Source organism: Oncorhynchus masou, chromosome 28 (genome assembly GCF_036934945.1).
Source record: "Oncorhynchus masou masou isolate Uvic2021 chromosome 28, UVic_Omas_1.1, whole genome shotgun sequence".
Taxonomy (NCBI): Eukaryota; Metazoa; Chordata; class Actinopteri; order Salmoniformes; family Salmonidae; genus Oncorhynchus; species Oncorhynchus masou.
Window position 1 is genome coordinate 57,845,441 of NC_088239.1, and position 26,647 is coordinate 57,872,087.

At 45.0% G+C, this 26,647-nt stretch overlaps 1 protein-coding gene across 1 annotated transcript in view; it reads left to right on the forward strand.

Moving 5' to 3' along the window:
- The window catches only part of LOC135517965 (astrotactin-2-like), a 569,522-nt gene that overhangs the window by 329,103 nt on the left and 213,772 nt on the right, over positions 1-26,647 (forward strand). The window contains exon 17 of the mRNA XM_064942708.1: positions 10,996-11,258. Coding sequence (XP_064798780.1) covers positions 10,996-11,258 — 263 coding nt within the window. The remainder of the gene's footprint in view (positions 1-10,995; positions 11,259-26,647) is intronic.

The following is a 26,647-nucleotide window of genomic DNA, read 5'->3' on the forward strand; positions in this document are numbered from 1 at the left end:
TAATTTACAGTAAAGGCTTTCTTGGTGGACTGTTCTCATTATCGAATTGCCAGTTCATTTTTTTCAGATTGGGGTGACCTAATCCGGCAGCCTCTGCCATGGTAAGGCCTCTGTTTACCACATGACCAATGATGATGGCCCGGAATTCATTAGACACAACCTTTCCATGACATCTGCTTCCCTCTCTCTGACGTCCACCTCTTTGACGGGTCCTATGGCCACCTCTTTGACGGGTCCTATGGCCACCTCTTTGACGGGTCCTATGGCCACCTCTTTGACGGGTCCTATGGCCACCTCTTTGACGGGTCCTATGGCCACCTCTTTGACGGGTCCTATGGCCACCTCTTTGACGGGTCCTATGGCCACCTCTTAGATCTCTTTGATGGGTCCTATGGCCACCTCTTTGACGGGTCCTATGGCCACCTCTTTGACGGGTCCTATGGCCACCTCTTTGACGAATCCTATGGCCACTTCTTAGATCTCTTTGACGTGTCCTGTGGCCACCTCTTTGACGGGTCCTATGGCCACCTCTTTGATGGGTCCTATGGCCACCTCTTTGACGGGTCCTATGGCCACCTCTTTGACGGGTCCTATGGCCACCTCTTTGACGGGTCCTATGGCCACCTCTTTGACGGGTCCTATGGCCACCTCTTTGACGGGTCCTATGGCCACCTCTTAGATCTCTTTGACGGGTCCTATGGCCACCTCTTTGACGGGTCCTATGGCCACCTTTTAGATCTCTTTGACGTGTCCTGTGGCCACCTGTTTGACGGGTCCTATGGCCACCTCTTTGACGGGTCCTATGGCCACCTCTTTGACGGGTCCTATGGCCACCTCTATGACGGGTCCTATGGCCACCTCTTTGACGGGTCCTATGGCCACCTCTTAGATCTCTTTGACGTGTCCTATGGCCACCTCTTTGACGGGTCCTATGGCCACCTCTTTGACGTGTCCTATGGCCACCTCTTTGACGGGTCCTATGGCCACCTCTTTGACGGGTCCTATGGCCACCTCTTTGACGGGTCATATGGCCACCTCTTTGACGGATCTTATGGCCACCTCTTTGACGGGTCCTATGGCCACCTCTTTGACGGGTCCTATGGCCACCTCTTTGACGGGTCCTATGGCCACCTCTTTGACGGGTCCTATGGCCACCTCTTTGATGGGTCCTATGGCCACCTCTTTGACGGGTCCTATGGCCACCTCTTTGACGGGTCCTATGGCCACCTCTTTGCTGGGTCCTATGGCCACCTCTTTGACGGATCCTATGGCCACCTCTTTGACGGATCCTATGGCCACCTCTTTGACGGATCTTATGGCCACCTCTTAGATCTCTTTGACGGGTCCTATGGCCACCTCTTAGATCTCTTTGACGTGTCCTGTGGCCACCTCTTTGACGAGTCCTATGGCCACCTCTTTGACGGGTCCTATGGCCACCTCTTTGACGGGTCCTATGGCCACCTCTTTGACGGATCTTATGGCCACCTCTTTGACGGGTCCTATGGCCACCTCTTTGACGGGTCCTATGGCCACCTCTTTGACGGGTCCTATGGCCACCTCTTTGACGGGTCCTATGGCCACCTCTTTGACGGGTCCTATGGCCACCTCTTTGACGGGTCCTATGGCCACCTCTTTGCTGGGTCCTATGGCCACCTCTTTGACGGATCCTATGGCCACCTCTTTGACGGGTCCTATGGCCACCTCTTAGATATCTTTGACGTGTCCTGTGGCCACCTCTTAGATCTCTTTGACGGGTCCTATGGCCACCACCTGAAATAACAGCCTTTTTGATTATCTGTTTTGAGTTTTGTACTAAGATTTGAAAATTTATCACATACTTGTTAAAATAGTACCAAAGCTATAAAAAAAATGTAAATCAGTCAAAACAGGGTAATTTTACATCTGGCCAGAAGTTAATAAGAAAACTATCTTAACAGAGGGAAAAGTCCTCATGTCTGTTGCCTATCTAGAATCCCTATACTTTAACGATGACAGCTTCTCCATCCTAGAGGGGGAGATCAACCATTTCCAGGTTGACCTAAATGCCAGAACTGGACAAGAACCTGACACTCTCAGCACTCAGGGGGACAAACACCTACCTGTGGGTGACAGCATTCCCTCCCCAATATGCCCACTTAGACACAACAACGACAAACAACCAGCAAAAATGTCTCACAATTCCTGCAGCTCTGTCGCAAGCTGGGTCTGTACATAGTCAATGGTAGGCTTCGAGGGGACTCCTATGGTATGTTCACCTACAGCTCATCCCTTGGCAGTATCACTATAGATTACTTTATCATTGACCTGAATCCAGAGTCTCTGAGTGTTCACAGTCAGACCACTGACACCCCTATCAGATTATAGCAAAATCACAGTCTACTTGAACAGAGTAATACGCAATCATGAGGCATCACAGCCAAAGGAACTGCATAATATTAAGGAGGAAAGTAGTGTAGAAACCTACCAAAAAACTATTGGCCAACAACACAATCAATCCCTTTTAGACAACTTCCTGGACAAAACATTTCACTGCCATAGTGAAGATGTGAACTTGGCAGTAGAAAGCCTAAACAGTATATTTGACCTTTCAAATATATAAATTGTCAAGCAGACAACTTAGGAAAATGAACAACAATGATACATGGTTTGATGAAGAATTCAAAAATCTAAGAAAGAAATTCAAAAACCTATCCAACCAAAAACAGAGACCCAGAAAACCTGAGCCTACGCCTTCCACTATAGTGAAATACTAAAACAGTACAGAAATACACTAAGAAAATATGAACAGCACAGAAATCAGCTCAATGCAATTGAAGAATCCATAGAATCTAACCACACAAAGAGTTACCATCCAAAATGGAGATGCATGGATAAACCACTTATCCAATCTTTTCTGCTCTATAACAAAGAACAAACAGCAAAGACATATACAAGATCAATTACAAATCTTAGAATCAGCTATTAAAGACTGCCAGAACCCACTGGATTCTCCAATTACACTGAATCAGCTACAGGACAAAATACAAACTCTCCAACCCAAAAAGGCATGTGGTGTTGATGATATCCTAAATTAAATGGTAAAATATACAGACCACAAATTCCAATTGGCTGTACTTAAACTCTTTAACATTGTCCTCTCTTACATCTTCACCAATATTTGGAACCAAGGACTGATCACTCCAATCCACAAAATTTGACCCCAATAAGCTACCGTGGGATATTCATCAACAGCAACCTTGGGAAATTCCTTTGCATTATCATTAACCGCAGACTCCTACATTTCCTCAGTGAAAACAAAGTTCGGAGCAAATGTCAAATTGGCTTTTTACCAAATGACCGTACGACAGTCCACGTATTCACCCCAATAGACAAACAAATAAACCAAAATAAAAGCTATGTCTTCTCATGCATTGTTGGTATAAAAAAAGCGTTTGACCCAATTTGACATGAGGGTCTGCTATACAAATTGATGGAAAGACGGGGGAAAGACATGTGACGTTATAAAGTCCAAGTACACAAACAATAAGTGTTTCTCTTAAAATTGTCCAAAAACACAGATTTACTTTCACACGGCTGTGGGGTGAGACAGTGATGCAGCTTGAGCTCCACCCTATTCTACATATATATTTACGAATTGGCGAGGGCACAAGAGCAGTCTGCAGCACCCAGCCTCAACCTACTAGAATCTGAAGTCAAATGTCTACTGTTTGCTGATGATCTGGTGCCTAAAGCAGCACCTAGATCTTCAGCACAGATTCTGTCAGACCTGGGCCCTGACAGTGTACAAAAATAATGGTGTCCCAAAAAAGGTCCAGTTGCCAGGACTACAAATACAAATTCCATCTAGAAAACTATCCCGACCTCAGTCTAAACATCAGCACCACAGGTCACTTCCACAAAGCCGTGAACGATCTGAGAGACAAGGCAAAACGGGCCTGCTACACCATCAAAAGGAACGTAAAATCCGACATCCCCATTAGGATCTGGCAAAAAATACTTGACTCAGTTATAGAACCCATTACCCTCTATGGTTGTAAGGTCCGGGGTCCACTCACAAAGCAAGATCCCACAAAACGGGACAAACACCAAATTGAGCTGCTGCATGCAAAATTCAGCAAAAACATCATCAGGGTACAACGTAAAACAACAAGTAATGCATATAGAGCAGAATTAGAAGGATACTCTGTAATTATCATAATCCAGAAAAGAGAATTCAAACCTTCCATAACAAAGCTATCATCCACAGAAAGATTAACCTAGAGAAGAGTCCCCTCAACAAGATGGTCCTGGGGCTCTGTTCATAAACACAAAAACAGAGCCCCAGCACAGCAACACAATTCGACCCGACCAAATCATGACAAAACAAAAAGATAATTACTTAAGAATTAACCAAAAAACAGAGCAAACTAGAATGCATCTCAATTGGGTTGAGGTCGGGTGATTGTGGAGGCAAGGTCATCTGATGCAGCACTCCATCACTCTCCTTCATGGTCAAATAGTCCTTACACAGCCTGGAGTTGTGTTGGGTCATTGTCCTGTTGAAAAACACATAGATCCACTAAGTGCAAACCAGATGGGATGGCGTATCGCTACAGAATGTTGTGGTAGCCATGCAGGTTAAGTGTGCCTTGAATTCGAAAGAAATCACAGACAGTGTCACCAGCAAAGCACCCCCACACCATCACACCTCTTGCTGCATGGTGGGAGCCACACATGCGGAGATCATCCGGTCACCTACTCTACATTTCACAAAGACACGGCGGTTGGAACCAAAAATCTCACATTTGGACTCATCGGACCAAATTACATACAGTGCCTTGCGAAAGTATTCGGCCCCCTTGAACTTTGCGACCTTTTGCCACATTTCAGGCTTCAAACATAAAGATATAAAACTGTATTTTTTTGTGAAGAATCAACAACAAGTGGGACACAATCATGAAGTGGAATGACATTTATTGGATATTTCAAACTTTTTTAACAAATCAAAAACTGAAAAATTGGGCGTGCAAAATTATTCAGCCCCTTTACTTTCAGTGCAGCAAACTCTCTCCAGAAGTTCAGTGAGGATCTCTGAATGATCCAATGTTATCTAAATGACTAATGATGATAAATACAATCCACCTGTGTGTAATCAAGTCTTCGTATAAATGCACCTGCACTGTGATAGTCTCAGAGGTCCGTTAAAAGCGCAGAGAGCATCATGAAGAACAAGGAACACACCAGGCAGGTCCGAGATACTGTTGTGAAGAAGTTTAAAGCCGGATTTGGATACAAAAAGATTTCCCAAGCTTTAAACATCCCAAGGAGCACTGTGCAAGCGATAATATTGAAATAGAAGGAGTATAAGACCACTGCAAATCTACCAAGACCTGGCCGTCCCTCTATACTTTCAGCTCAAACAAGGAGAAGACTGATCAGAGATGCAGCCAAGAGGCCCATGATCACTCTGGATGAACTGCAGAGATCTACAGCTGAGGTGGGAGACTCTGTCCATAGGACAACAATCAGTCGTATATTGCACAAATCTGGCCTTTATGGAAGAGTGGCAAGAAGAAAGGCATTTCTTAAAGATATCCATAAAAAGTGTTGTTTAAAGTTTGCCACAAGCCACCTGGGAGACACACCAAACATGTGGAAGAAGGTGCTCTGGTCAGATGAAACCAAAATTGAACTTTTTGGCAACAATGCTGTTTGGCATAAAAGCAACACAGCTCATCACCCTAAACCTTCCATCCCCACTGTCAAACATGGTGGTGGCAGCATCATGGTTTGGGCCTGCTTTTCTTCAGCAGGGACAGGGAAGATGGTTAAAATTGATGGGAAGATGGATGGAGCCAAATACAGGACCATTCTGGAAGAAAACCTGATGGAGTCTGCAAAAGACCTGAGACTGGGACGGAGATTTGTCTTCCAACAAGACAATGATCCAAAACATAAAGCAAAATCTACAATGGAATGGTTCAAAAATAAACATATCCAGGTGTTAGAATGGCCAAGTCAAATTCCAGACCTGAATCCAATCGAGAATCTGTGGAGAGAACTGAAAACTGCTGTTCACAAATGCTCTCCATCCAACCTCACTGAGCTCGAGCTGTTTTGCAAGGAGGAATGGGAATAAATTTCAGCCTCTCGATGTGCAAAACTGATAGAGACATACCCCAAGCGACTCACAGCTGTAATCGCAGCAAAAGGTGGCGCTACAAAGTATTAACTTAAGGGGGCTGAATAATTTTGCACGCCCAATTTTTCAGTTTTTGATTTGTTAAAAAAGTTTGAAATATCCAATAAATGTCGTTCCACTTCATGATTGTGTCCCACTTGTTGTTGATTCTTCACAAAAAAATACAGTTTTATATCTTTATGTTTGAAGCCTGAAATGTGGCAAAAGGTCGCAAAGTTCAAGGGGGCCGAATACTTTCGCAAGGCACTGTATTTCCACCGATTTAATGTCCATTGCTCGTGAAGATTGCTCTTCTTCTTATTGGTGTCCTTTAGTAGTGGTTTCATCACAGCAATTTGACCATGAAGGGCGATTCACGCAGTCTGCTCTGAACAGTTGATGTTGAGATGTGTCTGTTACTTGAACTCTGTGAAGCATTTATTTGGGCTGCAATTTCTGAGGCTGGTAACTCTAATGAACTTATCCTGTGCAGCAGAGGTAACTAACTATGGGTCTTCCTTTCCTGTGGCGGTCCTCATTAGAGCCAGTTTCATCATAGCGCTTGATGGTTTTTGTGACTGCACTTGAATAAACTTTCAAAGTTCTTGAAATTTTCAGGATTGACTGACCTTCATGTCTTAAAGTAATGGCGGACTGTCGTTTCTCTTTGCTTATTTGAGCTGTTCTTGGATTTGGTATTTTACCAAACAGGGCTATCTTCTGTATACCACCCATACCATGTCACAACACAACAGATTGGATCAAACACATTAAGAAGGAAAGAAATTCCACAAATTATCTTTTAACAAGGCACACCTGTTAATTGGAATGCATTCCAGGTGACCTCATGAAGATGGTTGAGAGAATGCCAAGAGTGTGCAAAGCTGTCATCAAGGCAAATGGTGGCTACTTTGAAGAATCTCAAATATAAATATATTTTGTTTAACACTTTTGAGGTTACTACATATTTGTTATTTCATAGTTTTGATGTCTTTACTATTTTCTATGTTGTATAATAATAGTGAAAAATAAAGAAAAACCCTTGAATGAGTAGGTGTGTCCAAACTTTTGACTGGTACTGTATCATATGCCTGACTTTTTTCCTACATTAGTAAAATCTGGAACATGCCTTTACTACCATTCATTCCAATTAGCTGCTATTTTCCCCCTTTTCTGGAACTTTGAGGGTTCATGACAAAGCCCCTTCAGTAATTTAATAGGATTTCTATGGTTGTAATGATCCTACACACCTGTAATTAATGCATAAGGGATATGTTAACCGGTGTCATGTGTAAGTTGTCTGCCTAGAATCTCAGTGTATTTCATGGAACATGTATCTGACTGGATCACAGTGGAGCATATATTCCACTTTCAATACTCTCAATCCTATCTAAGGCTTTGGGGTTAATGTTAACTTCCAGAAGTTATTGTCGCAGGTAACGGATGGAGTTGAAGGCGAAAGGAAGAAGGATGGGTGTATATGCGGCCGGCTATGATGTGAGCTGCCCTGCGAAGCCTGCAGTAAACCTGGGATAATCGCAGTGTTTTATTGTGAGGGCCAAGTGATAACAGCTTCTTTCTGTGTTTGTGTTGAGTGCATGTAATTGGACTCTTAGGTCCACCCCTTGAGCCTGTTTACATAGGATGTAGAGAGGTCCCCCCTCCTCTTCCACTACTCCAGTCCCTTCATACGCTCTCTGCTCTGTAGCTGGGCCTGTGTCTGGAGCCCATAGCATCACCACAACACCAGCCTATTATCAAACTACACGTACAATATACTGTCTGATGACGTTTGTCTCACACACTTGCATGTGTTGAATGGAAGACGGAATGTATCGACCGTCACGCAGGTCTTATCTCCGTGTTTGTCGTTTTTACTTCAGTAAATACAGTACACCGAATTCTCAAAACATTAGGAACACCTTCCAAATATCGAGTTCACCCCGTGGGGCGTGGACTACAAGGTGTCGAAAGCATTCCTACAGGGATGCTGGCTCATGTGGACTCAAGTTGGCTGGATGTCCTTCAGGTGGTGGACCATCCTTGATACACACGGGAAACTGTTGAGCGTTAGTTCTTGACACACTCAAACCTGTGCGCCTGGCACCTACTGCCACAACCCATTCAAAAGCATTTAAATCTTTTGTCTTGCCCATTTACTCTCTGAATGGCACACATACACAATCCATGTCTCAATTCTCTCAAGGCTTAAAACTCTTTCTTTAAACTGTCTCCTCCCCTTCATCTACACTGATTGAAGTGGATTTAACATGTGACGTCAATAAGGGATCATAGCATTTACCTGGATTCACCTGGTCAGTCCCTGTCATGGAACGAGCAGGTGTTTCTAATGTTTTGTACACTCAGTGTATATGTTCTCATTATAGCTGGTGTTCCTTTTCTCTCTGTGTGGCAGTGGAATGTTTGTTTTTGCATAGGAGATTAATTTAGAACTCTGTCACTGACTAGTGATCTTATCCTGAAAACATCAGATAATCTACACCTGTGTTACATTTCTGCTTTTCCCCCCCATCTACCCCAGTGGAAGCTATTTTTCACTGATGTTCTGTGAGCTAGTACAGCTCGAAATGTGTTTGTGTGTATGAGGGATTGGAACCTAAAGGCATAACTAGCCCTATACTTGGCTGGGCTTTTAAAGAGCTGTCGAGAAAGAAAGCAAGACTCGTGAGTTTTAAGAGAACGGACACACATGCTGATTAAGTTCACACACTGTATGTTTTCTTTTTCCTCTGTGAAATATTCCGAAGGCTGCACTAAAATGACTTTTACTCTAAGCTGGTCCCAATTACTCTACCTTGAAGAATGTCACTTTCTCTTTTTTGCCCTCCCTCCTGTAAAGTGTAGCGAGCACAAACCGTGTGACTGTGTGAGTTTGGCCTTTGGTTAGGGAGTAGCAAGCTAACACATCTGCATGTTATTGTGTTTATGCAGTGGTTCCCACCTCTGGCTCTGCCTGGTGTTCTCCTCCCCCTGTTGATTCAGCTCTAGCTCAGCCTTTTTCCTAGACGTCTGGATATGAGACGGATATGAGTCAGTTGATTGCTCTGCAATTGGAGTAAACCTGTAGGCCACATAATGGCACACAATGAGAGACTGAGGCTGGAATTAATTCACTCATAGTCAACCACAATAACATTGCTCCTGTGCAGCAACATGTACAGTTTAGGTAATGGAACTACTTAGACAAGGTATACAGATTGGAAAAACACTACTCATTCTGATATACCATGAAAACATTCATACCTACTTGGTGTTATGAAGACCCCCACAATAAATACACTTTGGGAAGAATTAAGCAAAATCCTCCGTAGCACATGATTAATATAATTTCCCCCCATCAGCAGTTTCCATATTGTACATTTGATTCAATGTTGCCATTGCTGAGAGAGACTCCTCTCTCCAGCCTGTCTGGTCTCTCCTCTCATCAACACAGACAGACAGCACATCTGCTGCCTCCGCAACACATGGCTGTCTCCTTCCCTCCCTCCATCCCTCCTTCCTTCCTTCCTTCCTTCCTTCATTCCATCAATCCATCCATCCATCCATCCATCCATTCATCCAGGGAAACACTCAACACTCAATTAACATTTCTCCCTGTTTCACTCCTTTCCAATGTAACACTGTTAGCCCGCTGGCACAGAACGTTATGCGCGAGAATTCCCCGTCGATGAGAAAATCAAACAATGTTTATTTACTCTATGCAGGAATAAGTCATCACCCACCGTTCATTCCCGGTGGAGGAGTTTATGACAATGAGGGATTATTTTGGTTGACCGCAATAGAAAGTAGATCCAGATGGCAGCACATGTGATGTGAGTGAGGCGGTCATGTGAAACTCAGTCAGTGGAGAGTGGAGACGGAGTGGATAGAAAGTAGATCCAGATGGCAGCACATGTGATGTGAGTGAGGCCGTCATGTGAAACTCAGTCAGTGGAGAGTGGAGACGGAGTGGATAGAAAGTAGATCCAGATGGCATCACATGTGATGTGAGTGAGGCGGTCATGTGAAACTCAGTCAGGGGAGAGTGGAGACGGAGTGGATAGAAAGTAGATCCAGATGGCAGCACATGTGATGTGAGTGAGGCGGTCATGTGAAACTCAGTCAGTGGAGAGTGGAGACGGAGTGGATAGAAAGTAGATCCAGATGGCAGCACATGTGATGTGAGTGAGGCGGTCATGTGAAACTCAGTCAGTGGAGAGTGGAGACGGAGTGGATAGAAAGTAGATCCAGATGGCATCACATGTGATGTGAGTGAGGCGGTCATGTGAAACTCAGTCAGTGGAGAGTGGAGACGGAGTGGATAGAAAGTAGATCCAGATGGCAGCACATGTGATGTGAGTGAGGCGGTCATGTGAAACTCAGTCAGTGGAGAGTGGAGACGGAGTGGATAGAAAGAAGTGAGTGCAGCTGTCAGTCCTGTGTTATGGCAATTCAGGACATGTGGCAGACATACATTGATGCAAGTTTCTGTGTGTCAGTCTACATGTGTTTTGGATCTGGTCCTCTCATCGTTCAGACAACCTTCTATCAATAATGATGAGGTATCTCTTGCGAAAGAGATTTAATTTCAATGAGACTAACCTGTGTAAATAAAGCTAAATGAACGGTAAATTCCCTTGTCTGTCACAAACTGTGTTTGAATTGGTAGGTGTTGCTCCCAACCACTGACACGGGGTCAGCTATTTCTCATAATGGTTAAGGTTAGGACTGATATAATCTGATGTTAGAATATAGACCATTTTTCAGTTTTCATACCCTGTCCTCTCACTGTCTAAACATGCCCTCTCTCCTTCCCTCTCCTCTCCATCTCCCAGAGGTGACAGACCAGGGCAGCAGGCGCGAGCTCAAATCCATGCCCTTCATCAGCTACCTGTCTGGGCTGCTGAAGACCCAGCTACTGGCGGAGGACCTGGTGAGCGGTGTGGAGATTCGCTGTGAGGAGAAGGGCAGCTGCCCCTCGGCCTGCCACCTGTGCCATCAGGCAGGCCGTGAGCAGCCCTTGCCCATCCCCGTCCTGCTGGAGGTCAGCCGCATCGTGCCCCTTTACAGCCTGGTGCAGGACAACGTCACCAAGGAGGTGAGGGGGGACGGTGGGAGGGAGGGATGGAGGGGGGGGACCCTATACAGTCTGGTGCAAAGGTGAACTTCACCAAATAGGTGAGGTTAGAGGGAAGGAGGGACGGAGAGAGGGGGAACAGAGGAAGAGAAGGATAGTGGGAGCAGAATAGGGATGATGGGGGGGAGATTCCTCTATAATCTGGTACAGAACTACATCACCAAATAGGTGAGGGAGGGAAGGAGGGAGGCAGTGGAGAGGGAAGGAGTGAAGGAGGGAGGAAGTGGAGATAGATGGAGGGAAGGAGGTAGGCAGTGGAGAGGGAAGGAGAGAGGCATTGGAGAGGGCTATAAGAAAGGAGGGAGGCAGTGGAGAGGGAAGGAGGAAAGGAGGGAGGCAGTGGAGAGGGAAGGAGGAAAGGAGGGAGACAGTTGAGCGGGAAGGAGGAAAGGTGGGAGGCAGTGGAGAGGGAACTAGGAGAGGAGGGAGGCAGTGGAGAGGGAACTAGGGGAGGAGGGAGGCAGTGGAGACGGAAGGAAGTAGGCAGTGGAGTGGGAAGGGAGGAAGTGGAGAGGGAAGGAAGGAGGCAGTGGAGAGGGAAGGGAGGAAGTGGAGAGGGAAGGAAGGAAGTAGGCAGTGGAGAGGGAAGGGAGGAAGTGGAGAGGGAAGGAAGGAGGCAGTGGAGAGGGAAGGGAGGAAGTGGAGAGGGAAGGAAGGAGGCAGTGGAGAGGGCAGGGAGGAAGTGGAGAGGGAAGGAAGGAGGCAGTGGAGAGGGAAGGGAGGAAGTGGAGAGGGAAGGAAGGAGGCAGTGGAGAGGGAAGGAAGGAGGCAGTGGAGAGGGAAGTGGAGAGGGAAGAGAGGAAGTGGAGAGTGATGGAGTGAATGAAGGAGGCAGTGGAGAGAGATGGAGGAAAGGAAGTAGGCAGTGGAGAGGGATTGAGAAAATGAGAGAGGTAGTGAAGAGGTCAGGAGGGAGGCAGTGGAGAGGGAAGGAGGGAAGGAAGGAGGCAGTGGAGAGGGAGGAAAGGAAGGTTGGAGTGTGGCAGTAGAGAGGGAATGAGGAAATGAGGGAGCCAGTGGAGAGGAAAGGAGGGAGGCAGTGGAGAGGGAACTAGGGGAGGAGGGAAGCATTGGAGAAGGAAGGGGGGGTAGGCAGTGGAGACAGAAGGGGGAAAGGAGGTAGGCATTGGAGAGGGAAGAAGGGATGCGGTGGAGAGGGAACTAGGGAATGAGAGAGGCAGTGGAGAGGGAAGGCCGGAGGGAGTGGAAAGGGAACAAGTGAAGGAGGGAGGCAGTGGAGAGGGAATGCGGGAGGGAGTGGAAAGGGAACAAGGGAAGGAGGGAGGCAGTGGAGAGGGAAGGCCGGAGGGAGTGGAAAGGGAACAAGGGAAGGAGGGAGGCAGTGGAGAGGGAAGGCGGGAGGGGGTGGAGAGGGAAGTGGGGAAGGAGGGAGGCAGTGGAGAGGGAAGGGGAAGGAAGTAGGTATCAGAGAGGGAAGAATGGAATCAGTCTAGAGGGAACTATGGAAGGAGAGGCAGTGGAGAGAAAAGGAGGAAATCAGGGAGGCAGTGTTGAGGGAAGGTGGAAAGGGGGGAGATAGTGGAGAGGGAAGGGGGAAGGAAGTAGGCAGTGGAGAGGGAAGGAGGGAGGCAGTGCTGAGGGAGGCGGTGGAGAGGGAAGTAGCAAAGAAGGGAGGCAGTGTAGAGAGATGGAGAGAAGGAAGGAAGCAGTGGAGAGCAGGAGACGCTAGTGGGAGGAGCTATAGGAGGACAGGCTCATTGTAATGTCTGAAATAAAATCAATGAAGGAAAGGAGGGAGGCAGTGGAGAAAGAAGGATGGAAGGAAATAGGCATTGGAGAGAGGCTGTGGAGAGGGAAGGAGGGAAGGAAGGAGGCAGTGGAGAGGGAAGGAGAGAGGCTGTGGAGAGGGAAGGAAGAAGGAGGGAGGGAGGCAGTGGAGAGGGAAGAGGCTAGTGGGAGGAGCTATACAGGCTCATTGTAATGTCTGAAATGGAATCAATGGAATGGTACCAAACACATCAATCACAACGTGTTTGACTTCGTTCCATGAATTCCATTCCATCCATTACATTGAGCCGTCCTCCTACAGCTCCTCCAGACTTCGCTGGTGGAGACGGAGGGAATGAGGGAGGCTGTAGAGAGAGATGAAGGGAAGGTGAGTGGCAGAGAGGGGGCGATGGGGAGCTCTTCTCTGTTTGATAAAGAGCTACGTCACCACGGAGGTGAAGGGAAAGGAGGAGGAGACAGGGAAAGGAGGATGGTTGGTGATGGTTAGTGGAGGAGAGATGACGATGGGGGTTTGGGGGGGAACAGCCACATCTAGAATGATATCATGGAATAGGTGAAACATGGATGGAGAAAAAGGAGGGTGAAAAGGGAGAGGTAGGTGGAAGTGTCAGACAACAGTACAGTGTACTGGGTGTGAACAGGAATTAAAGCAATTTCATAGAATAAAATTATATTTCAATATAAAATAAACTGGTAAAAATAGATGTGCCATCTGGTCAGAGAGTTCATCCCAAAGTTCATTGTAACTGTACAGGAAATTAAAGAAAAGGAAACATATTTTTATATTTTTATTTCTTCACACACCCAGTCTTAATGTAGCTGCTTTGATAAGATTACAGTATACAGTATGTTAAGGACATTCTTTCAACACAGTGAACTTGACACAATCATGCTTGGCTGTAGATGTAGTTATCAAAAATCCCCCTAGGTGGAGTAAGTGGGTTATAAAAATAAATTGGTATATGGAGAAAGGTGACATCATGGTTTTCTCTTCTGGTGGGGATGAATGAAGAGAGTTGTGTGCGTGCATGTGATTGTGTATAATATGAGGGTTTTCTCTTCTGGTGGGGATAAATGAAGAGAGTTGTGTGCGTGCATGTGATTGTGTATAATATGAGGGTTTTCTCTTCTGGTGGGGATAAATGAAGAGAGGTGTGTACGTGCATGTGATTGTGTATAATATGATGGTTTTCTCTTCTGGTGGGGATGAATGAAGAGAGTTGTGTACGTGCATGTGATTGTGTATAATATGAGGGTTTTCTCTTCTGGTGGGGATAAATGAAGAGAGTTGTGTGCGTGCATGTGATAGTGTATAATATGATGGTTTTCTCTTCTGGTGGGGATGAATGAAGAGAGTTGTGATTGTGTATAATATGATGGTTTTCTCTTCTGGTGGGGATAAATGAAGAGAGTTGTGTACGTGCATGTGATTGTGTATAATATGATGGTTTTCTCTTCTGGTGGGGATGAATGAAGAGAGTTGTGTACGTGCATGTGATTGTGTATAATATGAGGGTTTTCTCTTCTGGTGGGGATGAATGAAGAGAGTTGTGTACGTGCATGTGATTGTGTATAATATGAGGGTTTTCTCTTCTGGTGGGGATGAATGAAGAGAGTTGTGTGCGTGCATGTGATTGTGTATAATATGAGGGTTTTCTCTTCTGGTGGGGATGAATGAAGAGAGTTGTGTACGTGCATGTGATTGTGTATCATATGAGGGTTTTCTCTTCTGGTGGGGATAAATGAAGAGAGTTGTGTACGTGCATGTGATTGTGTATCATATGAGGGTTTTCTCTTCTGGTGGGGATAAATGAAGAGAGTTGTGTACGTGATTGTGTATAATATGATGGTTTTCTCTTCTGGTGGGGATAAATGAAGAGAGTTGTGTACGTGCATGTGATTGTGTATAATATGAGGGTTTTCTCTTCTGGTGGGGATAAATGAAGAGAGTTGTGTACGTGCATGTGATTGTGTATAATATGATGGTTTTCTCTTCTGGTGGGGATAAATGAAGAGAGTTGTGTACGTGCATGTGATTGTGTATAATATGAGGGTTTTCTCTTCTGGTGGGGATAAATGAAGAGAGTTGTGTGTGTGCATGTGATTGTGTATAATATGATGGTTTTCCTTACTCTCTGTGGATTCAACTCTATTGTCTTGTCACGACTGTGTTGTTCTGAGTGACGTTTCGCCCTTGAGAGGAGCCTTTGGTTATTAAACTGGACCAAAATATAAGAGCAACATGCAACAATTTTAAATATTGTACTGAGTTACAGTTCATATAAGCAAATTAGTCAATTGAAATTAATTAATTTGGCCCTAATCTATGGATTTGACATGACTGGAAATACAGATATGCATCTGTTGGTCACAAGTACCTTTAAAAAAAAGTAGGGGCGTCCATCAGAAAACCAGTCAGTATCTGGTGTGACCACCATTTGCCTCATGCAGTGCGACACATCTTCTTCGCATAGTTGTCAGGCTGTTGATTGTGGCCTGTGGAATCGCGTATCCTGATGAAGACAGCTTGGTTGTCGAAACGTTGGTAATTCAATTTTTGCATCTGAGCTCTTTTATTTTCAGGTTTTCTACTCCGCTAGCCAGCACCTCACCTAAATAGGTGTGCGTTTCTTTTTCTTCTAGACTGTGGAATGTTGTCCCACTCCTCCTCAATGGCTGTGCAAAGTTGCTGGATATTGGCAAGAACTGTAACACTCTGTCGGACACGTCGATCCAGAGTATCCCAATCATTCTCAATGGGTGACATGTCTGGTAACCATGCAGGCCATGGAAGAACTGGGACATATTCAGCTTCCAGGAATTGTGTACAGATCCTTGCGACATGGGGCTGTGCACTATCATGCTAAACATGAGGTGATGTTGGTGGATAAATGTCACGACAATGGCCCTCAGGATCTCGTCACGGTATCTCCACACAAGTGGTAGTCCATACAAGCTTACAGAACGGACCATTAGTGCTGAAACGTGTAGCGTGTAAAAATCGTCTGCCCCCGGTTGCAACACTCCCTACCGAGTTCCAAGCTGCTTAAGAACTGTTCGTTGGGAACTTAATGAAATGGGTTTCCATGGCCGAGCAGCTGCACACAAGATCACCATGCGCAATGACAAGCGTTGGCTGGAGTGGTGTAAAGCTCTCCGCCATTGGACTATAGAGCAGTGGAAATGAGTTAACTGGAGTGATGAATCACGCTTCACCATCTGGCAGCCCGACGGACGGATGCCATTAGAAGGCTACAAGCCTCAATGCATAGTGCCAACTGTAAAGTTTGGTGGAGGAGGCACAATTTTCTGGGGCTGTTTTTCATGGTTCGTGCTAGGCCCCTGAATTACAGCGAAGGGAAATCTCAACGCTACAGCATACAATGACATACATGACATTCTAGACAATTTTGTGCTTCCAACTTCCTGTTTCAGCAAGTGCATAAATGAGATCGATACAGAAATAGTTTGTCGAGACAAGGACACACACACTGCAGAATCCGATGTTTGTCCATTAACGTCCAATTCCGAAGGTTAACTTTATTCATTAAGGTTTGGGATAGGGTTAAAACAAAACAAATGTAGGCATTAATTCCGAATGGTTAAGGTAAGGGTCAATGTTTGAGATAGGGTTAATAGTCCAACACAGCTGTTTTTATCTCAATATAAAATAATCTCCTGGTAACAATTAAGTGGCCATAAAGAAACAAAAAATTACTTCTTAGCAAGGATTAACTTCTCAAGCAAGAATTTTGCGAGGACTGTCTGGGAGTGGTCTGAGTGGGGAGGAGAAAACAGAAAATTATGTCTGTTATTGGCAGAGAGGTTTAGAACTCTCTTTTCTATTAGTCTAGTGGCCTGTGTTGAAGACATCTCCTGACATTCTGCTTACCTGGACGGACGTCGAATTTCACAGTAGATCTTGAGCGAACTGGCTGCACAGAGATACACACACACACACACACACAGAGACACACACACAGAGAGAGAGACACACACACAGACACAGACACATACAGCACCACCACCACCCCCGAGACCATACCGGTCCATGCTCCCCCAATCAAGCATCTAATTACCCTGCCTAACTGACATTACAGCAGGCAGCACAGCAGCAATATCACACACACACACATGCACAACAACAAAGATCCCAGCCTGTACGTGCCACTCATAACAAGCGCCTTTCTCAGCCACAAAAAAAAACAAGCACAATCAATAGCAGACAGCCCCTAGTGGGCTCTGTCGATACATAACCGTGAGGAAGAGCAAAGTGTCCTCTTTTTCTCCCCCCTCTTCCCTCTGGTGTTCTGGGGACAGGTGGGGAGGCAGACTGCGGTGGATCGCTGGCGAGGGATTATTAGCTTGTTATTGATGTCATCGACCCTACGGAGACAAGCCAGTGCTGCTGTTCTTGGCCGGCTCTCTCAAAGACTCCTGCTTCTATTAGCATAGCAGACACAATGGCCTGACCATGCATCTCTACTCCACAATAGAGACAGTCCCCTGATTGAGACTGTGCCTTGTGTTTACCCCCCTCCCCCACCCTGACTTAGAAATAGACGGCCATGCAAAAAGCTTTCACTAAAATGAGATGAGATTCCATCAGCACAATAAAATAAGGGAATCAGGGTTGTCTATTGTGAAGCGAAAAGGAAAGGATGTTGTCCCTACTTGTGTGCCTGTGTGTATAAATCCAGTTTGTATCTCCAGCCATGCATACTAAACAAGCATGCTAAACTACCTGCTGCTCTCAATGCCTAGCTGCTGCTGCCCTTACTGCCTCTGACGAGGATTGTCATGTTCCTTCCGTCAATCTTCCCATTACAGAGGTAGACAGGTATTATGTTACTATCTGGAATCTGCTTTCTTAAAAAACAGCCCTACAGGAAAAATGGGGTGAAGGATTAAAACAACAAATTGTCTGTTCAGGGCCTTCTCGTGTATCAGTTTGATCCTGTTTTCATCCTGGCATTGACATGGCATTCACTGTCCCCCTCCTCACCTCAACAACTCGGTTCCAGGAAATCATTTTTGAGAAAGAGAAAGAAATAGTCACTGACTTTGTCTCCAATGCTATGATTACGACAGGGCTAGTTTAAGGATTTGACAAAGAAAACAAAAGGAGGAAAAAAACAATGTTCTTTGAAGCGGTTTTTCATGACATGTTATCTACAAGGTTTATCTCCCAGACGGATAATGACAGAGCCCTCTTACCACCTCCGAGGAGGTGTTGATTCAGGCCTGTTATGAATGTATGTTTCATAACCCCAGATCCTACCCCACACTGAGACTATATTGTACCTATCCTGAGCCCTAACGATAAGCAGTTAGCTATTCTCCCCCTAGAAGAACCCTCCCCTGGCCCTGTTTCAGTGACGGAGCCCAATACCTCAATGGATAAATAAATAAACTCATGCCAGTAGAGGTTGCCAGCAGGCCTGTGTCCTGCACGGCCCTGATTGAATTATGGCAGACCTTTTGAACAAATTGGCTGTGAGGCTAATGACTCAGAACGCTGTAAATTTTGCCGAGTGACCCCCACCCACCCACCTTGCCCCCCCCCGCCCCCCCTCCCCACCACGACACCCACCCCCCACGTCTTTTTTTGCTTTTGTTAAATGCCGTGTCCTGCACAAGGTGGAGTTCAGACACAGGTTTGGATCATGCAGCCTCCTTAAATTTGTTAATCTCAGGGTTTAAGGAGAATTAATGAGTTTACAGAGGCAGCCTCTCAACTCAGTTTTTTTGTGCTTTCTGCTGAATCCGAGGAGTTGGGGGTGAGTGATGGGATGTGTCTGGTGATGGTGTAATTGAATGAAAACTGTATTTGTTTGGATGTCTTCTTCAAAAATCCCCCCCGGAAACTGTTTACCCCCAAGTGCACCAAGGCTGCAGGTTTATCCAATAAGCTCTAAGCCTCCCTAAGAAAGGTTGCAACAACAGACCTGGCTACTGCCACCTCTAGCTAGAATTAGTCACCCCCCAAAAAAAGTGTGAAGCCACCGCTTTTGACCAAATGTATTTATTTGAACACGAACAGGCTAGAAACCCACAACACAATGCCATTCAAGTTGCCATTAAGCCCGGATCAAATTAGCTTAGAGCATCCTAAGACCAGCTCGGCTCTCCTAAAACTCAATATGGGCCTGTTATAAGGGTTCCCTAGTGACCTTGCTTCCACCCCAGCCATCATTAACCCTCCTGTGAACCACCCAATGTCCACTAGTTCCTGGAAGTCCTCCATTCGATGGAGTTCCTAGAAACTGGAGATATAGATGTTCGATCCATTTTTAACGGTATTAACCTGAGTGATCTAGAGAGGTCCTCACCACACCGCACCTCACCGCTGTCAAATGCTATGCCGCTATCCTGCTCCTCGCTGACTCTCACCACCCTGTATCCTCCAATAAATCAATAGTGCGGGCCAGCTGGCTAGTGTTGTCACATATTAGCCAGAGAAAATGGACAGTAATGTGGCTGGCGTAGATTAGCCAAACAGATTAATATGCTAGGAGGTCACCATGATCCCCTGCTCTTCTTGTAAGTGACGATGGCTTTCTACGTAGTGAGTCACACCAGGGTGCCACGCTGTCTGCTAGCTAGTGTGATATGAGAGGATCTGGTGGCGTGGCCCCAAGCAGGATAGGCAGTACACTGCCTGGGGCCATATACACTGCCTGGGGAGATATATCACACTGGTCCGAGTGGAGAAGAGTGTGTAGAATTGAATCAAATCAAATGAGTGTTCATGGAAATGAGTGTGGAATGGCAAAATGGAGGTGTTAAGAGGGACAAAAGAAACCTGAAATCTATAAGTTAATGCTTTGTCATGAAGGCATTACAATAAAGTGCTACACCATTCCGGCTATTAAAGGCCCAGTGATGTAAAAGAAAAATAACATGATTTTTCTGTGTTTTATATGTATTTTTGCACTATGAGGTTTGAGTAACACTGTGAAATTGTGAAAATTATGAAAATGCCCTTTTAGTGTGAGATCTGTTTGAAAAGGCCGACGGAATTTTCTGCCTGTTTTGGTGGGATGGCGTTTTGACCTTCCAAGATGACTTCACCATTTTATGTAAATTGGTTAATAGACCAATACAAAGGCGAGTTTCAAACCTCGCCGCCAATAACATCTGGTTTTTAGTTTTCCCTCTTCACTCAAACCATTCCCAGACAGTCCTAGCAGAATTCTTGTTTGAGAAATTGATATTTGCTAAAAAGCTATGTTTGTTTCTTTTTTTACCATTATAATTGAAAACAATAACAGTAAGGTACTCAATTGTTACCCAGAAATGATTTGATTTTAAGATAAAAATGGCTGAATTGGAACATCAATAATATGTGTCCTTTGTTCTACTTATGTTGTTAGCATACAATCCGACCCCCTGAAGGGGGCCTCCCTGTATGACACAGGCCATTTTTCATGAAGTGCAAAGCAGTGGGATATCGCTTCCTCCCCACCCCACCCCCAGTAACACTTTCCACAATGTGTATGGATCCATCAGTGTTCTGGGAAGAGCATAATCTAGTGTTAATCAATAAGGGATAGTGTATCATCCTATCATCCACTGCCATACAATGACTTGACTAACGGGATTGGACAGATTTTTTTTATTATTTTTTTATTTATTTCACCTTCATTTAACCAGGTAGGCCAGTTGAGAACAGGTTCTCATTTACAACTGTGGCCTGGCCAAGATAAAGCAAAGTAGTGCAACAAAAACAACAACACAGAGTTACACATAAACAAACGTACAGTCAATAATCTATGTACAGTGGAAATGTAGAAGAGTAAGGAGGTAGGCATTAAATAGGCCCTAGAAATGAAAATAATTACAATTTAGCATTAATACTGGAGTGATAGATGATGATGTGCAAGTGGAGATACTGGGGTGCAAAATAGCAAGAGGGTAAGTAATAATATTGGGATGAGGTAGTCGGGTGTGTTATTTACAGATTGGCTGTGTACAGTTACAGTAAGCTTCTCTGACAGCTGATGCTTAGAGTTAGAGAGGGCAATATAAGACTCCAGCTTCAGAGATTTTTACAATTCGTTCCAGTCATTGGCAGCAGAGAACTGGAAGGAAAGGCGGCCAAAGGAAGTGTTAGTTTTGGGTATGATTAGTGCATTATACTTGCTGTAACATGTGCTACGGGTGGGTGTTGCTATGGTGGCCAGTGAGCTGAGATAAGGCGAGGCTTTACCTAGCAAAGATTTATAGATGACCTGAGCCAGTAGGTTTGGCGATGGATATGTAATGAGGGCCAGCCAACGAGAGCATACAGTTCGCAGTGGTGGGTAGTATATGGGGCTATGGTGATAAAACGCATGGCACTGTGATAGACTACATCCAGTTTGCTGAGTAGAGTGTTGGGGGCTATTTTGTAAATGACATCGCTGAAGTCAAGGATCGGTAGGATAGTCAGTTTTACAAGGGTATGTTTGGCGACATGAGTGAAGGAGGTTTTGTTGCAAAATTGGAAGCCGATTCTTGATTAAATTTTGGATTGTTGCAGGGGGTGCTGAGATGTTGGTCAGGGTAGGGGTAGCCAAGTGGAAAGCATGGCCAGCCATGGAAAAATGCTTATTAAAATGATCGATTATTGTAAATTTATTGGTGGTGACAGTGTTACCTATCCTCAGTGCAGTGGGCAGCTGGGAGGAGGAGCTCTTATTCTCCATGGACTTTACAGTGTCCCAAATTCTTTTGGAATTAATGCTACAGGAAGCAAATTTCAGTTTGAAAAAGCTAGCCTTAGCTTTCCTAACTGACTGAGTGTATTTGTTCCTGACTTCCCTGAAAAGTTGCATATCACAGGGGCTATTAGATTCTAATGCAGAATGGCACAGGATGTTTTTCTGGGGTGAACCAAAGCTGTATATGTTCTTAGTTCTACATTTTTTTTAACGGGGCATGCTTATTTAAGATGGAGAGGAAAGCACTTTTCAAGAGCAACCAGGTATCCTCTACTGATGGGATGGATGAGGTCAGAATCCTTCCAGGATACCCGGGCCAGGTCGATTAGAAAAACCTGCTCACTGAAGTGTTTTAGGGAGCATTTGACAGTGATGAGGGGTGGTCGTTTGACTGCGGACCCAGTACGCACGCAAGCAATGAGGCAGTGATCGGAGAGATCCTGGTTGAAGACTGCAGAGGTGTATTTAGAGGGCAGGTTGGTCAGGAAGATATCTAAAGATATCTAAAAGGGTGCCCATGGTTACAGATTTAGGGTTGTACCTGGTAGGTTTCTTGATGATTTGTGTGAGATTGAGGGCATCTAGCTTAGATTGTTGGACGGCCGGGGTGTTAAGCATGTCCAAGTTTAGGTCACCTAACAGTACGATCTCTGAAGATAGGGGGAGCGATCAATTCACATATGGTGTCCAGGGCACAACTGGGGGCCGGGGGGTCTATAACAAGCGGCAACGGTGAGAGACTTGTTTCTGGATAGGTGTATTTTTAAAAGTAAAAGCTTGAATTATTTGGGCACAGACCTGGATAGTATGACAGAACTCTGCAGGCTATCTTTGCAGTAGATTGCAACTTCGCCCCCTTTGGCAGTTCTATCTTTTCATAAAATGTTATAGTTAGGGATGGAAATTTCAGGATTTTTGGTGGCCTTCCTGAGCCAGGATTCAGACATGGCTAGAACATCCGGGTTGGCGGAGTGTACATAAAAGTGAATAAAACAAACTTAGGGCGGGGGAATCTAATGTTAATATGCATGAAACCAAGGCTTTTACGGTTACATAAGTCAAGAAATGAGAGTGCCTGGGGAATGGGAGTGATGCTGGGGGCTGCAGGGTTAATCTCTACATCACCAGAGGAACAGAGGAGGAGTAGGATAAGAGAACGGCTAAAGGTTAAAAGAACTGATCATCTATTGATTTCGGAACAGAGAGTAAAAGGAGAAAGTTTCTGGGAGCGGAAGAATAGATTGAAGGCATAATGTACAGACAAGGGTATGGTAGGATGTGAGTACAGTGGAGGTAAGCCTAGGCATTGAGTGACGATAAGAGATGTTTTGTCTCTAGGGGTCGCCATTTAAGCCAGGCACCGTCACCGCATGTGTGGGGGTTGGAACATAAGGGCTAGCTAAGGTATATTGAGCAGGGCTGGAGGCTCTACAGTGAAATAATACAAAAATGACTAACCAAAAGAGCAATAGACAAGGTATATTGACGTTAGGGAGAGGCATGTGTAGCCGAGTGATCATAGGGTCCAGTGAGTAGCTAGGCGTGCTGGAGGCACGGCGACTCAGACAGCTAGCAGGTCGGGGCTAGCAGCAGGCTAGCAGATGGGCCTCAGGGGAACGTTGCAACGGGAGAACCTGTTGAAACCCCCTCGGACGGTTACGTCGGCAGACCAGTCATGATGGATCGGCGGGTCTCCGTGTCGGCAGCAAAAGGTCCCAGCCAATTGACAGAGGATGTATTGAAGCACAGGAATTATCTGATGGAATTCTTCGACTAGCTGGGAGAAGGGCCTAGCTTGAGGCTTCCTCCAGGCTAACTGGTGCTTGCTTCGGGACAGAGACGTTAGACAGGAGTAGCCACTCGAATGATCCGGAGTAAAGGTTTAGAGCTTGCGGTAGGAATCCAGAGATGTGATAGAGAAAAGCAGTCCAATATGTTCTGTGTAGATATCGCGCTGTGTAGGCTGGCAAGAGTTGCCTGGGCTGAGGCTGGCAGTCTAGGTTAACCGTGATGACCGCTAGCAGTGACTAACTGACTACTAGCTAGTAGCTAGTTAGCTGGCTAGCTCCTGAAGGGGATTCCGGTTCAAAAGTGTAAAAATATCAGATCCATACCACATTGTGTGAGACAGGTTGCAGGAGTATGTTCAGTCCGTAGATGGAAAATTCGATTTTAAAAATAATAATAATAATACAAATATATACGAAGAAAATTATATAATGTATTCAAGGGATGGGAAAAGACAATCAAAACAGACATCCCCACTGCTACGCCATCTTGGATGTAACAGGATGTAGTTCCGCCCCGTGTTTTGGCTGCATGCAGAATTGTGCCCGGTCAAGTGGAGGGATTTTCCTGTGTGTGTGTGTGTCACATATTTTGTTATATTCTAAACATGCTTAACATATTAACACTTCGCATTTATCCCAAAAGGCTCCTGTCCATTCTGTTGTTGTTTTTTGGTTGGTGTTACCTCTCCTACCCCTTCCGAGCCACAATTAGATTCCCCCCTGTTTACCCAGTTGAGACTGGATTGCATTACTCTTTGAAACGTTAACACAGGGCCGTAATCGGTTTGCCTATGTTTCAGTTGTGAGTGCAGCTGTGCAGTCAAGCAAGGCCGGCCAGAGCTGGGGTCTCCGCCCATCCTCCCACAGCATTTGAGATAATTTCTCATGTTTGTCTATGAGTTTGCATGCATGTGCTCCCCAAAGGCTTCCTGTTGTGTTTGCCGATGGCCTGGTTCCCATTGACTGAGGTGCGGACTGTAGAGGACTGTAGAGGAGGTCATCTCTCTCTCTCTCTCTCTCTCTCTCAGCCAACAATCAGCCACGTGGTTGGCGGGGGATCTCATTATCTCAAGAAATGCAATCACTTTCATCCCCATTTAATTTCTCGAACCTTGTCTGACACTCTCAGGAAAGTTATTATATGGTTGCTGTGGATGGCAGTGTTGGTTAGGGCCTAGTGGGCTCCCCCTTAATATGGGTTCATTCTGCTAGCTCATTTGGAGGGGGTTGTGTTGGAGAGTAAATAAGGGGAAAGACCTGACTGACTGACTGCTGGAGGCCTGTTGATCCTATCTCCCTTCCATTACACTAAAAGAATACACACCGTCTTCTCCTTTCTCAGTTTTTCTCTGGCTCTGTTTTTTTTATTCCGTTTCCTCTCCTTTTCTTTCTTTCGTTCTGCTTCAGTCATTATTTTTTCCTCTCTCTTTATCTCTTGCTGCACAGTCTGTTTTGCTGCTGCACTGTCCAGAGCTGGATCCACAGCACTAAGTGAGTGAGGCTGAGGAACTCAGTTTCCATGGGCTTTTTTAGAGCTAACTATGTTACCGTAGTTTCGTGGGATGCCAACATCGGCTTCTGGAGGCATTCCATTCTCAGTGTCTGCCTCTATATGGCCTGAGCTGGTTTCATCTCGATCTCCATCTCAAATACTGAAATTCACATCACAAATCATCTCTGGCGCTTCTGCAGTGAAAGAGAATGACCACATGTGGGAATCAGTCTGCTTGTGTTTATGTGGGTAGTTCTTAAATTGTGATAGCATTGGGCCATGACATTTTGGGGAGAAATATGTTCATTTATCTATAATTATTTAATTTATTTAAGTTTATTTGGGTACATCTTCCCATTTCAAATCAACTAATATGGTAGCTTTTGACTTAAATTTATTTTAACCATTCTCAAAAAATGTATTTGTCATATGCTTCATAAACAACAGGTATGGACAAACACTGAAATGCTTAGTTATGGGCCCTTCCCAACAATGCAGGGAGAGAAGTAAAACGTAATATTAAAGGTAGTAATAAATACACAATGAGTAGTGATAACTTATATATATATATATGGGGTACCAGTACCAAGTCAATGTACAGGGTTACGAGGTAATATACAGTTGAAGTCGGATTTTTACATACACTTAGATTGGTGTCATTAATACTTGTTTTTCAACCACTCCATGAATTTCTTGTTAACAAACTATAGTTTTGGCAAGTCGGTTAGGACATCTACTTTGTACATGACTCAAGTAATTTTTCCAATAATTGTTTACAGACAGATTCTTTCACTGTATCACAATTCCAGTGGGTCAGAAGTTTACATACACAAAGTTGACTGTGCCTTTAAACACAACAGAAAATTACAGAAAATGATGTCATGGCGTTAGGAGCTTCTGATAGGCTAATTGACATCATTTGAGTCGATTGGAGGTGCACCTGTGGATTTATTTCATGGCCTACCTTCAAACTCAGTGCCTCTTTGCTTGACATCATGGGAAAATTAAAATAAATCAGCCAAGACCTTAGAATTGTTTGGGGGGACCTCCACAAGTCTGGTTCATGCTTGGGAGCAATTTACAAACGCCTGAAGATACCAAATTCATCTGTACAAACAATAGTATGCAAGTATAAACACCATGGGACTACGCAGCCATCATACCACTCAGGAAGGATATGTGTTCTGTCTCCTAGAGATGAACGTACTTTGGTGTGAAAAGTGCATATCAAACCCAGAACAACAGCAAAGGACCCTGTGAAGATGCTGGAGGAAACAGGTATACAAGTATCTATATCCACAGTAAATCATGTCCTATATCAACATAACCTGAAAGGCTGCTCAGCAAGGAAGAATTTGTAAGTCGCTCTGGATAAGAGCGTCTGCTAAATGACTTAAATGTAAATGTAAATGAAGAAGCCACTGCTGCAAAACCGCCATAAAAAAGCCAGACTACGGTTTGCAACTTCACATGGTGACAAAGATTGTACTTTTTGGAGAAATGTTCTCTGGTCTGATGAAACAAAAAGAAAACTGTTTGGCCATAATGACCATGTTTGGAGGAAAAAGGGGGAGACTTGCAAGCCAAAGAACACCATCCCAACCGTAAAGCATG